The following is a 13,309-nucleotide window of genomic DNA, read 5'->3' on the forward strand; positions in this document are numbered from 1 at the left end:
TTCCAGTACAAAACCTACGGTTCAGAGAACGCACACACTTTTACACTATGGTGCAAGGGTGTCTGTGTTGACACATACCTGACAAAAGTGCACCTGCACTGGGGAGAGAAACAGAGAAAAAAAATGCACCATATATTAGTAGAAATTACCCAATTTGTCCTCTCTCCCTTGGACACAAGACAGCTCAGCAACCTTGGTGTGGCTTTGCCTTCTATCAAAGAATAGTAAATGTGTGCCCTCATGTGTTCCTTTCGCCTAGTAAATGTAGGATTGCTCTCCCAGCAGGCAGTGGCGTAACAAAACTTGAGGGCCCCCCTGCAGGGTATGTGGAGGGGCCCCTCTGGACTCAATCTGGAGCTCTCCAGCTGAAGACGGGTGCTGAGTTGGCCCCCTGGAGGTTGGGGGCACGGCCGCACCGTGGATGCTGCGGGGGCCTGTGTTACACCCCTGCCAGCAGGCCCATCTGTCCCATCAGTCTCTCCTTCTGTTTGACTGAACAGTTAAGTGCCTAAGGAAAAACTGTATTGGGCTGAGGCACAGGCTGCTTCCAATTGGCCCTGTCTTTGATCTTTTGTTTGCATTTTCTAGTTCCATACCCCTGATAGTCTTTTTGCAGCAGACTTCTATCATAGCATATTCAGAGGTAGGTGGTAGAGGAGGGTAAGGTGGTCAACCAGATAGACAGATCTGATACTAAGGGATGTATGATATTACAACGCATGCTTTTACCATGCATGCTTTTACATCGCAAGTTTTACAACGCATGCCTTTACAACGCATAGTGTTGAGGGGTGCTGGATAGTGAATAGTTTAATTTACTATTCCAACTCCAGTCCCCGTGGATAGTAGGGAAGGTGTTGGATAGTAAATTAAATCTATTCCCTATCCTAGAGCGCCCCCCCCCAGCGCAATGAGTTGTAATGGTTTGCGTTGTAAAAGTTGCGATGTAAAGGCATTGCGTGGTAAAAGTTGCGTTGTAAAGGATGTTTCCCGATACTAAGATATTGTTTGATTGTCCCACTGTCTACATTCCTAGCATACTCACAGCTTCAGCGAAGTTATTTGTATCAGTATCTGGTTTTTATTCTGAGCTGCCTCGATAAAGCGCCGGGACACTCCTTTGGAGTAGCCGTGCACTATAAAAATAAATGTATAACATAACATAACAAGCTCGAAGCTTCTGGCCAGGGTGTTTTTGCACATGTTTAAGCTATCACTCTTTATTCTATATATCTTTCAGAGTTCAACTTGTTTCACATGATTGCGGTCGGACTTAGCTGCTCCATACTGGGCTGCCTTCTCACACTTCTGATCTACACCTACTGCCAGCGATATCAGCAGCAATCCCACGATGCAACTGTCATCCATCCCGTATCTCCAGCGCCTCTTAACACGAGTATCACAAATCATATCCACAAACTGGACAAGTATGATTCGGTGGAAGCCATCAAGGTACGACATGTTACTAACAGCTCCAAGACGCGCTGTGCCTCATTGACAGTTGGAAGTGAAATTTCTCCAATTTCTGGACTAGACTCGAAAAATAAAGAGTATAACCCACCAGCCTGTTGCCCTTCACCATAACATACTGTGGTTGAAGAAATTCAGTTAGTGGATTCTACTTCATACTTGAAGTTCTCTGTAGGAATTGGAGAACTTTATGCTCCCTCCAAGCTCTAATTGAGGCCCTGTTTCCTATGAATGCTTTCTTTGTTATTGATGTTCCTGTTGTTTAATTAGTACACCTAACTCGTCCATTTGTCTGGCCTCTAGTCACTGACGTGATTTGGGAATTGTTAACCAAATCAGTGGTACTTATTTTATTGACTCAAGTCGGATGAAACGCTGAGTAGACAAGCCAGTTTTTGAGATAGTGAGTCGCAGATTACAGGCAGATGTTTACAAAGGATGCATTTGTTCACTGAGTATTGTTTCCAAAATTCAAATGTAGTTTAGGCAGATCTCATGACTCTATTAGTTTGCATGTGAAATTCAATACCAAAACGGGCACTTGTAGTTTTTTTGTGTGAAATCACTAGAGGATACAAACAAAGCGGAAATGACCACTCAAGGAGCAAGGAAAACTTTTACAAGTTTGGGACAGTGACATGCTTTCAGGGGGATACTCAGTTTATTAAGCACTGAAAGCAACAACGAGAGAGCAGCACACAGTTGTGTTTGGGACTCGTGTCTGGTTTTGTGCAAGAGCCAAATAATGTTCCTCTCTACTGTGCCAGTAATACTGGAACATTCTCGAATATTCTCTTTTCCTGTCAGATGTATGGCTCTCCGGTGCCATACCTGTCAAATAGTGCTTTAAAATGAATTATGATTATTCTCTGTGATTGAGAAGCAACAAAAGAGGGAGATGGCTGCCTGTTCTGATGTGATATGCATGTCCATTGTTCTAGAGTTTTATTGATGTTCTAATTCTAGTTTATTGTTGATGCTGTGATTAGAGACCTATAAAGGTGTATGCATAATATAGGCCTCCGGGCCTTGCCATACAATTCTCGAATATTCTCTTTTCCTGACGGATGTATGGCTTTCTGGTGCCATCCCTGGAAAATAGTGCTTTAAAATGAATTATTGGGCCCCATTTCAAATTAATTTTGGTGGCAGAAAACCTCCACCCCTCGCTGAAAAGATTCGAGCTCTTCTGGCTGTATTTGAAGCCGGTTTTAGTTCAAGCTCTGGTTATAAGACATCAACATTGACTGAGCTTTCTTTAGCTAAGCTGCCTCTCTTGTTTCTCAGCACTTCACTGAAATAAAAAATGTGCTTATGAGTCACACCTTCAAATAAATCCCCTGGCTTCTATTTGAATCAACAATAAAATTCAAAACTCTTCGCACCACGGAGGAACCCTGCTGGAGCAAAGGCCTAAGGTACATGCAGAAATGGCATGACAGCACTTGCCAGAGATACACTACTGATCTCATAACTTACCATTCGCAAATCGTGCAATGTTGGCTAACTTTCACGCACCCACTATTTTTGATTGACTTATGCATAGGGTGGCTATCTACAACATAATGACTAACATTGCAAAACTGTGATGGAGTAGCCAGCATACATCGATAATCATCGAACTGATTCCTCGTAGATTATTCTTTGATCACCACATTCAAGACTGTATTGTAGCTTTTATATGGCGCTTCATAAACCTATATGGGATGCCAAATCCTATTTTGGGGTGGGTAGCATACTACACCATGGAGAAGCGCATGGTGGCAGAATGTTGTATTTCACATGATTCTATGTAAGAAACGTTTTGGTGTTGTGCATGAGCAACCAGAGAGGTGTCCTTATCTCTTCTAGGGGCGCAGATTATGTGATGGAGGAGAAAGTGTAAGAAATAGAAAAATAGACTATAGTTATAGTGAGAACTAAAACAAAGAGGCAGCTACACAACACAGGCTAGCTAGGGCGCCACCTGGTGTTGTGTGCAAGTAGAATAAAAAATGGGGGTAATCAGAGATGGCCTAGTAATCTCTATGGCAATATGCACAAAACAGAAATACTGTCAGATGAGTAAAATGATGGCAAATGAGCAGGAATGGGAGTTTGTGAAACGAGCAGTAGCCATGAACCTTTTTTGAGGCTGGATACTGCCTAATGCTGTTAAGATGCACATCAAGATCGAAGAAAGAAGTGCAAGAGCAATCAAGGTTAGTGACATGATATAACAAACAATACAATCTTTAAATGGCCTGGATTAGGAGTCTTCAAACTGGGGGGCGGGCCATCCTAGGGGGTCCTCAGAGGACCCCAAGGAGGCTCCATTCTCTGGCCAAAAGAAGAATTAGACTGATAACAGTGCTTTGCTTTAAGTGGAGAAAAATGAGAGGGATAAGCCACTCTGCAATTGGCCATTACTAACACTTTTTGTCATTCATATATGTGTCAAAAGGGAAGGGACTCCATATAGTCTTCAAAATCCACCCTTCTAATACTCACACTGTGGCTACTTGTAAGCATTAGTAAGGCCTGCCTGATTAAATTGAATGCTTGGCGATCATGTATTTGATTGCACTTTTAAAACAGTAACAGAACTTAACTGCAATGTTTAAATAAGTCTAGACATATTTAACCGCATCGCTGCTGCGGTGATTTTTGTGCTGTGCTGCATTTTTCTAATAACCGCGATACATGACGAGTTCAGCTCGTCATCAGCACACGCCACCCGTGGCTGATGACGAGCTGAGCTCGTCATCAGCATCGAAGGGGTTAAACATTGCCAATGTAATAGAATAATTGTTAAAAATTCTGAGGGGGGCGCTCACGGCTTTTTGTTTTTACTTGGCGGGGTGCAGCATTGAACGACTTTGAAGACCACTGGCCTAGATTCTACTTTCTCCTGCTAGGCTTAAGGGAAGCCAACATTTTGGCCAGGAATTGGCACCTCATACCTTCTCATGCTACTGAAGGGTCCCAAAGCAGATAAGCACCAGAATGGAGAGCCCTAGTTAAGTAATCAGCTAGAGCCTAGCCAAACCGGTGAGAGTGGCTGACAAATCACTTGCTAGGTTGTTGCCTTGACATGCAAGGGCGAATCTGACTGCACTAAGTTACTTATCCCTCCATGGGAGTTCATTAATTTTCTTGGATCTTAGAGACCCTTGCTGTTCCTAGTTGACATGAAGAAATATCGTCCATGTTTTCTCCTGGACAACTTCCCCTATCATCATTATTAGTGAATGGCACTTACCATGTTTAAATTGTTTTGGCTAAGACAGTAGCATGGCATAGATTTAGTAGTTCTCATTTTCTTCGTTCTTTGCTGAGCCTGTTCTGATGTCTGGGCCTTACAGAAGCAGCTTTTATATATTTGTCCAGAAGGTAATTTCATTCAGGTCTCCTGTGTCTGGTCCCTTCCCATTCTCCACTAACTGTGATCTGACATCTATCAAAAGCACTTTGATCCAAAACAATAGAATTCACCATGTATAATTTCTGCTTCTACACAACTCCTAATTCAACTTCTGTGAATGATTGCTGTAGCCAGCAAAGAGTGCTTGTTACAATCAACAGTTAGAATTAATTAGATCACTTGTCCGAGCTGGACTACTGAAACATAATAATATGTGCATTCCCAGAAAGTAATTCTAAAGCAGCAAAGTCGGACAGCTGGCACAAGCTTCAACTTGAGTGCACACACATACGTGAAATCACTCTTCTATCTCCTAATGGAACATATGGTAAATAATTACAGTGCGCATAATTTATATGGGGCATGGGCATGGCACCTTTACAACACATCTTTAACCATGCAGCACAACCATGCAGTGTTTACCATGCAGGTAAGTACCACATACCCTATTTGAAAGTACCTACAAACTATGTATGTTACTGTTGGACCTGGCATCCTTGCTGTGGTTTACCTCCTATCCTTTTGCCTTCAGACCTCCTGTTTTTACTGACATTGTTTTTGCTGACTTTAGGATTCTGCACACTTAACCACTACTAACTAGTGCTAAAGTGCTTCTGCTCTCTTCTTGAAACATGTTAAATTGGCTTATACCAATATTTAAGATGCTAGTAAAATGGCACTACCAATGCTCCGGGCCTGTAAATTAAATGCCACAAGTGGGCCTGCAGCACTGATTGTGCACCTACTGAGTAGCACTTATAACATGTCTCAGGTCTGGCATTGCAGCCTGTGTGTGTGCAGTTTTATACTGCCACTTCGACCTGGCAAAGTCAACCTTTTGCCAAATCCAAACCTTCCATTTTAAACACAAAATGTACCCCTACGGTAGGCCCTGAAAAGCCCAAAGGGCTGAGTACAATGCATTTGAAAAGTAGGACATGTAGTTTTACATTTAATATGTCCTGGTATTGAAAAACTCCTAAATTAGCTTTTCACTACTGCAAGGCCTACCTCTCCTATAACATACAATTGAAGTTGCTGTATTTCATTTAATAAGTGTAATTTCAAATGGGAACAGGTAACTAGTTCATGTTTGGTGTCTCTGGAATTGTAATGAAAATTCTTAACTTGTGGTGAAGTCAGATTTTAACTCACAATTTTGAAAATGCCACTTTTAGAAAGTTGCCATTTTCTTGCCCCAGTCATTTGGTGCCTCCAGCCTGTCTCTGGGCCACATGACTGGGTGCAGTTGACAGATGCTTTGTGTATTTCCCTTAGACAGCCACACACAATGGGGAGCTTAGGTGTGATTGACTTGACCATCACTGGCAGGATGGGAGCAAGGATGTGGACTCAGCTCCACTTACACTTGAATAGTCTGTGTGCCGTCCCCACACAAAGATCTGCATATCCCCTGTAGTTAGTCTGAAGCCTGGGACATGAAGGCATGGCACCTGTGCACTTCAAAGGAATGTCTTTAGAAGTTTCCCTCGACTTCAATGGCAAAACTGGGTATAATTACTGGACCTTAGACTCCACCACTTCAGCACACTTCTGGACCTGTAAACACTCTGCCAGGAAGAAAGACTGCTGTGCTGAAAGAACTACGTCTAACTCAACGGGAGAGCTGGAGGTACACCTCAGTGCACCCCCCACAATCAACAAAGTAAGCAAATTAATTATGAAGGCCTGCAATATGAGGCAAATTTTGGTCCATCCCAGATTTACTATGAAAATAAATATTGAAAGAATTCCTATAGGGTCCTAAAGAAATAACTATCCTTATCCAAAAGTGCCAATTAGATTGGATGAGGAGGACTCACCCACTGTTTGTGGTATGCTTCAACTGCGACCTCATCCCTATCAGGGCAGACTCAACCTCATCTACAGGGCTATCTTAAACAAAAAACAACTGGGCAAGACGGAAACCAGATAAACTAAGAATACCTTAAGGTTAACCCAGGATAATACCTTTAATAGTGGTTACCTTAGGTACATGTAAAACCAACAAGAGGATGGTATGTAGTAAGCCAACATGTTTCTGGCCTTAATCTTGCCAATACTGGTCAGGGGCATTCATCAGGGCCAATGGTGATCCCTAGCTCCACTCCTTATGCCAGGTAAGTGAGTGTATTATGTATAGTTGTCGACACTCATGCTGGGTGGAAACATACTAGAGCCTAATTATTAACTGTTTACCCTGACTCCAGGGAACTAGGGTTTCATAGTCTGTGTAGAGAACTCCTTGCAAGTGTGCCCCTTCTACAGATCTGCTGTGTCTCACCCCTCTTGCAATAACCCTCTATCTTGGACAGCTCCTTCCCACCTCGCCCATAAAAGCCCCGATCACAACTCCATCTTGATAACCCTACATTGTGGGGATATGGTCACTTCTCGAGTCACTAGAATTTATTGTGTAGGACGGAGAGACTATGAGCAGCACAATTGGGATGATCATGTGATATTGTTTTGGTTCCACCTCACTACCTTCGGAACTATGTGAGTCAAGAGATCTCTTTCCTGCTGGACAATATTGCGGTCTTCTGTCTTTTTGAACCTGCCATGAGGCTTTCTGTGGTACATTGTGTTGTTGGTTGGAAGTGGAGCTGTATTACACATTTAGTATGCTAGGGACGGGGCAATGTACAGAACATGAGGAGTGAACTGAAAATGGACTTCAAACATAGTAGCGATGAGATACCAAAAAATAACTATTCAGCTACTTGAGGACTAATTAGCTCAGGAAAGAGGAATAATGGTCCATTCTCAGGCTATGTACTGTTGCCTTTGTACCGTGTTTTAGGTGTAAGCCACCATGTACACAGACAAATACGTTTGTCTTGTACTCCACTATCACAATCCTAATGCATATTTTACCTTTGTGGTACTAAAGCATCACTATAAAAAGAATAAAATAGTTGACTTCTCTGTCTTGGCAGACAGGCCTAGAGGGAATTGTTCAGCACAGCCAAAGTTTATCTGGATTATTTGACAGCTCTATAAGATGTTTTACCTAGGTCTTAAGCAAAACTCAAAATACACAGTCAATCAGCCAGGAGTTATAAAGCACTGCTAATCACCTTCTAGCGTATCGAGACGCTTGTAAGTTATTCATAATCTTCCAGTTATCTATTTATTTGCAGTTTTCTGAAGTGAGAATTTGGCTATAGCCACTAAAGCGCTTTACAAGAGAACAGAAATTAAATTACATATAACAGTTGACATATACAAACAGTTAAGCATCAAAACAGAGCAATCGGGTGAAATCTTTACAAAGGTTGAGCTTGATGATGGAATTGGGTTGAAGAATTCACAGCCTTAGGCTAAAAGTGTCTTTGAAATAGGAGGATCTTGAGTTCCTTGTTAAAGGTAACGGGGAAGGTGTTCGGGCATAGAGCTGGTGGAAGGGAGCTCGGCATCCTTCTTGCACGGCCTGTGAAGACTTTTTTCATACATTGTTCTTGATTGAATGTGGGAGGCATCAGGAGAAGGGATTTTGCATTCCTTAACACCAGTTGAGTCCCAAATATTTTACGTTTTTCAGTCAGATAGGAAATTATAGAGTTGTGAAGGGCTTTGTGAGTGATGCATGCAGTCTTAAATTGTGCACTTACTTCAGTGAGGAGCAATATAAGAGTAAGTAGGGCAAGAAAGATGTGGGCAAATTTCGTAAACCCTGTAACAAAGGAGGTGGCCACCTGGAGTAGAGCTCTAAGGAGTGCCAGATTAACTTTTGGTAGACCGGAGTGTAATGAGTTTCCATAGTCCATTTCGGAAAGGCCTAGTACATAGATCACAGACTTTAAGTCTTGGCCTGGAATCAACTACCTGATGCCCCCAAAGCAGCCTGAGTGGATGGGAAGTGCTTTTGATCATAGCAGAGGATTGGCTCTGAAGTAGTAGTGTGTGAATTTCGCGTACTTTGTTTTTGAATTATTACACAAAATGTTTGTAAAAATTGTGTAAAATTATGAGAAATGCAGCTCAGTCATGTAGCTCTATATTTTCGTGCGAAATGCGTTCTCTTGGCAATTTCTACATTTTTGACGTGAATACACATTTTATACTAAAGAAAGTAGCATAAAAAACACAAACAGCAGCCACTCTGTTTCTGGTTGTTTGCAGTGTTACCACACTCCCGCATATAATTGTGTCGCAAAACAATGGTGTAATACACATTGTGGCACAACAGCATAATTTCTGGAACTTTGAGTAACAATCGTAACATGAAATTCGCGAAAATGCATGTATTATGTCAGCTCAATTTAAATTTCCCCTTGGTCTACTGTGAAGGTTAAGCCAGTTGTCAATGATAAATGTCCAGGATTTTGTGTTCTTCACAGTAGCCAGTTGACAATCCATGCGAGAAAAAGCTTCCATCCACTCCTGTTTAGAAAATCTGGGATTTTTTGGGTGAGATTAGTAGAATTGTTTTTTTGTTGGGTTGAGTTGTAAGTGGGGGTTAGACATCCACTTTTGGATTCTGTCCAGGGCGTTAGAGAGCAGAAGGATGCCGTTTGAGGATGAAATATTTAGGCAGGACTAGGTATCATCCACATATGATGAGAAAAAATCCCAGAGCTTCTGGGAATCTCTCTAAGTGGTTCTATATATAGGTTAAATGGTGTCAGGGTCAGAATTAAGCCTTGCAGACCTCTTTGTTTAGCATGTTTGCCTGATACAGAATATTTTAACTGCTTTAAATGGGTATGAAAAATAAGAGGTGGGCAAGTTTAGACCTACCTCATCCATGCCCTCCATTTTTTCTAGATATTAATCGGAGAGAGGTGGGTGACTGTATTAAAGCCATGTGATCTAGAAGCACCAGTAGTCACCAGGTACCTGAGTCGAAGAAGCTGAGTGAGTCATCAATAATTTGTAAAAGGGCAGTCTCTGTGGTGCAGCCCTGTCTGAATCTACATTGAAAAGTGAAGAGGAGATTGTGTGTCTGAATGAGAGAGAACAACTGGGAGGCTACACACTTTCCTATCGCCATCCTAAGAAGGGAAGGTGGAAAGGAAGTAATTTAAGTCATTGGCGGCACCTGAGGGTATGTTCTAGAAGGGAGAAGGTAAGGAATTCACCAAGGAGATCTAGGAAGGTAGCAGATGTCTGGCAGGTTCCCTGCTAATGGCACCAACCAAGCATTTCGTCAGAGAAGTGATTAAAGTATTTAACCTTAGAATAACTCTGTCTTCTGTGTTGAAATGCAATTTCATTAAAATACTGAAACTTTTGAAAGCAAGTGAAGGATTCTTTCACTTACCACCTGTGATGCTCACAAATATTCAATTATGAAAATGGCTCAGCGAACGCCATAGGTAATATTCAAAATGTGCATCTATAAAGCTTCTATCTTTGTTTACCGTCGCACTTGCTGTGAAATTTTGATGAAACGTAGGTTATGCGGTTATAGAATGGAAAGAGGCTTTCATTTTTGCATTAAGGGCATGCATGTGTGATTTAAATTAAGCAATTCTCCTTTGGCCCTTTGTTGAATGCAAATGTATTTCAACTTTAGGCCACCTGATAAAATGGCACTAACTATATGGGACCCGGACAATGAATTCCTCCATAACTGACCATGCCATATCAGGGCAAAATACAAATGCTCCAATCTGGTGGTATGCGTTGGCTACGCAAAATTTAAACAAAGGTAGAAAGAATGGATCAATAAATTAGACAAAGGTATACTTAACAGACAACTTCCTCTAGGTGCTTGACACCTAAACCACTCAGTGCCTTATTAAGAGGGTAATCTTAGCCAATTGTGGCATTTTATAGCTGTTTCAGAATTCGAATACTTCAGTAATACTTCTGTGAGAGGAAAGGTATACATCCAGTGGTAAATCTGCTCCTCCCCTCTGCAGTACGTTTATTACTTCATCTAGATATTACCCCTGGCAAAAAAACTCAAAATGATGGCTACTGAGTCTAGATACTGAAGGCCTTATCGGAGTGTCCATGACCCTGTAGGTTGGAGGAGGTCAGATGCCTTTAGGCTATGACTAGCCAGAGGTGGGGCTTTTTCCCTGAGTTGGTATTTGCAATCACACATGGAGGTAATCCTTAATTGCTACATCTGTAATTCCTTTTTTTATATATATAATTTTTATTTTCATCAAAAAGGGCACATAAATACAGTAAAATAAACTGGAAGTTTTACATTTTTACATCAGGCGAAAATACAAAAACAAAAAACAAGAGAAGAAGAAAAAAAAATTAGAGGAGGCACAAAATTAATTCATACAACACTACCAATAATTAGATAATTCCATCCAAAACCAATGGTCTCCATATTGCTTCTAGCTTGATCAAGGAACAGACGCCCCTTGCCTTAGCCAAGGCTGCCTCTAATCAATAAGTCTCTCTAATGATAGACCACCAATCCTCAGCCGAGGGCGGTGTTGTAGAGACCCACACCCGGGCAACAGCCAATCTAGCAGCAGCCATCAGAATTGAGAAAAGGTGTGTGAGTGCCGGGTTATCCTCCTTATAGCCCAGCATAATTTAAATATCAGTAACTGAGGGGTCTAAGCCCAATTTACGCTGAAGTATTTGTTTGATTTTCTGCCAATATCCCGTGAGCTCTGGGCATTCAATGAACATATGTATCAAATTAGCAGCGTATAATCCACATTTAGAACAGTTTATCTTATCCCCCGTCATGTTCTCTTGAGCCCATTTAGCTATTTTAGCTGGGGTGTAGTACAGCATACAAGTAGTGCATAATTGCTGGAGTTGCAAACTAACAGAGTGAACCGAGTCCTTGATGTAGCCTAGAGCATGTTTGATCACTCTAAGCGTAACAACTATGCCCAAAGTTTGACTCCAGCGCTGTGCTAGTTTCTCGCTGCCATCTGACCTAAAACTATGCAATTGTTTGTACATTGACCCTATCAAAGACTTAGTTTTTTTCCCCATACAAGCAGTACCAGATGTTTGAATGCATTATTGCTTTAACATCCAGATTTTGGGCCAAATAGTCTCTGATCTGTAGATACTTAAAAAAAAATGAGCAGGAAGTTTATAACGAGTTCGTAAATTTTCAAATGATTTAATTCCCCTCTCATCATAAATGTCATCTAGACATGTAACTCCATATTTGGCCCAAGATTTGCCTGCTTGATACTGAAACACCTCAGGGAACAGAGGATTCCTCCATAGTGGAAATCTATTGTGAAATGCTGGTAATTTACATCTAGCAGACATAGCTTGTCAAATATATATAATATCTCTAACCGTCTTAAACCTGACTCGTTTAAACATAATTTGGATCTCTGATTCTGTATAAAAACTTTTCCCTCTGATTCCCTAAGATAACCCTAAAGATTGGGTCTGTCTGGTCAAGACCAAGCAGACTGCGGAATCGGCCCATAAAGGCAGCCAAAAAATAGATTTTATAATCTGGAAAACCGAGTCCGCCGTGATCAAATGGAGATTTAAGCAAATCAATCACTCTCCTAGGTTTTTTATATCCCCATACAAAACTGCTGAAAATCCCCTCAAGTTTTTTAAAGAATATATTAGGAATTTTTAAAGGAATGGACCGAAACAAATATAGAAATTTAGGGAGTATTTTCATTTTTATTAGGTTACATCTACCCAATAACCCAAAAGGGAGCCTATGCCAAGTTTTAAGCAATTTAGTTTCATTCAAAAGTGGTACGTAATTTAAGTTAATGATCTGATTGACTTTAGCTGTTATCTTTACCCCCAAGTAAGTAACGGTAGTGCAAACCACGCTGATTGAGTTTTGGGTCCCAAAATTAGTAAGCACTTCAGTCTTATTAGCGTTCAGTTTATAACCTGAAACATCACCAAATTTTTCTGCTTCTTCCTTGATGCTTATTACAACCTCGTCTGGATTAACTACGTAGACCGCAATGTCATCAGCATATGCCGTGACCTTGAGCTTGTAGATCTCGGATTTCAGCGGCTTAATATGCATGCAGGATTGCAGAGTGCGTATAAATGGCTCTATATATAGAGCAAACAATAATGGAGACAAGGGACAACCCTGCCTATTCCTGTATACAATTTGGAATGATATGGATACAGACCCCATATAAGACAATTTAGCTTGAGGGTTACAATATAAGACCTGTACCCAAGACCGAAACTGAGATCCGAGACCAGTCTTGACCAGTACGGCCCATAAGAAATCCCACCTGACCCGGTCAAAATCCTTTTCGGCTTCTAAAAGAATCATGCCGGTATCGATCTTTTTTTTCTCAGCGAAATCAAAAGCTCCGATTGCCATATTAGCATATGCAGTAGTGTCCCAACCCATGATAAATCCATGCTGTCTTTCAGAAACTAGTCCCGGCATTAACGGGGCCGGGCGGCTCGCCAAGATTTTTGAAATTATCTTAGCTTCCGCTTTAATAAGAGAAATTGGCCGATATGATCCGCATTCTGTCGGTGGTTTACCCT

General features: G+C 41.3%; 1 protein-coding gene across 1 annotated transcript in view; it reads left to right on the forward strand.

Moving 5' to 3' along the window:
- Nucleotides 1-13,309, forward strand: part of SEMA5A (semaphorin 5A) — a 1,998,383-nt gene that overhangs the window by 1,973,746 nt on the left and 11,328 nt on the right. Inside the window, exon 22 of the mRNA XM_086965275.1 lies at nt 1,241-1,452. Within this exon, the coding sequence (XP_086821401.1) occupies nt 1,241-1,452 (212 nt within the window). The remainder of the gene's footprint in view (nt 1-1,240; nt 1,453-13,309) is intronic.

The sequence above is a fragment of the Lissotriton vulgaris genome, chromosome 4_1 (assembly GCF_964263255.1).
Source record: "Lissotriton vulgaris chromosome 4_1, aLisVul1.2, whole genome shotgun sequence".
Lineage (NCBI taxonomy): Eukaryota > Metazoa > Chordata > Amphibia > Caudata > Salamandridae > Lissotriton > Lissotriton vulgaris.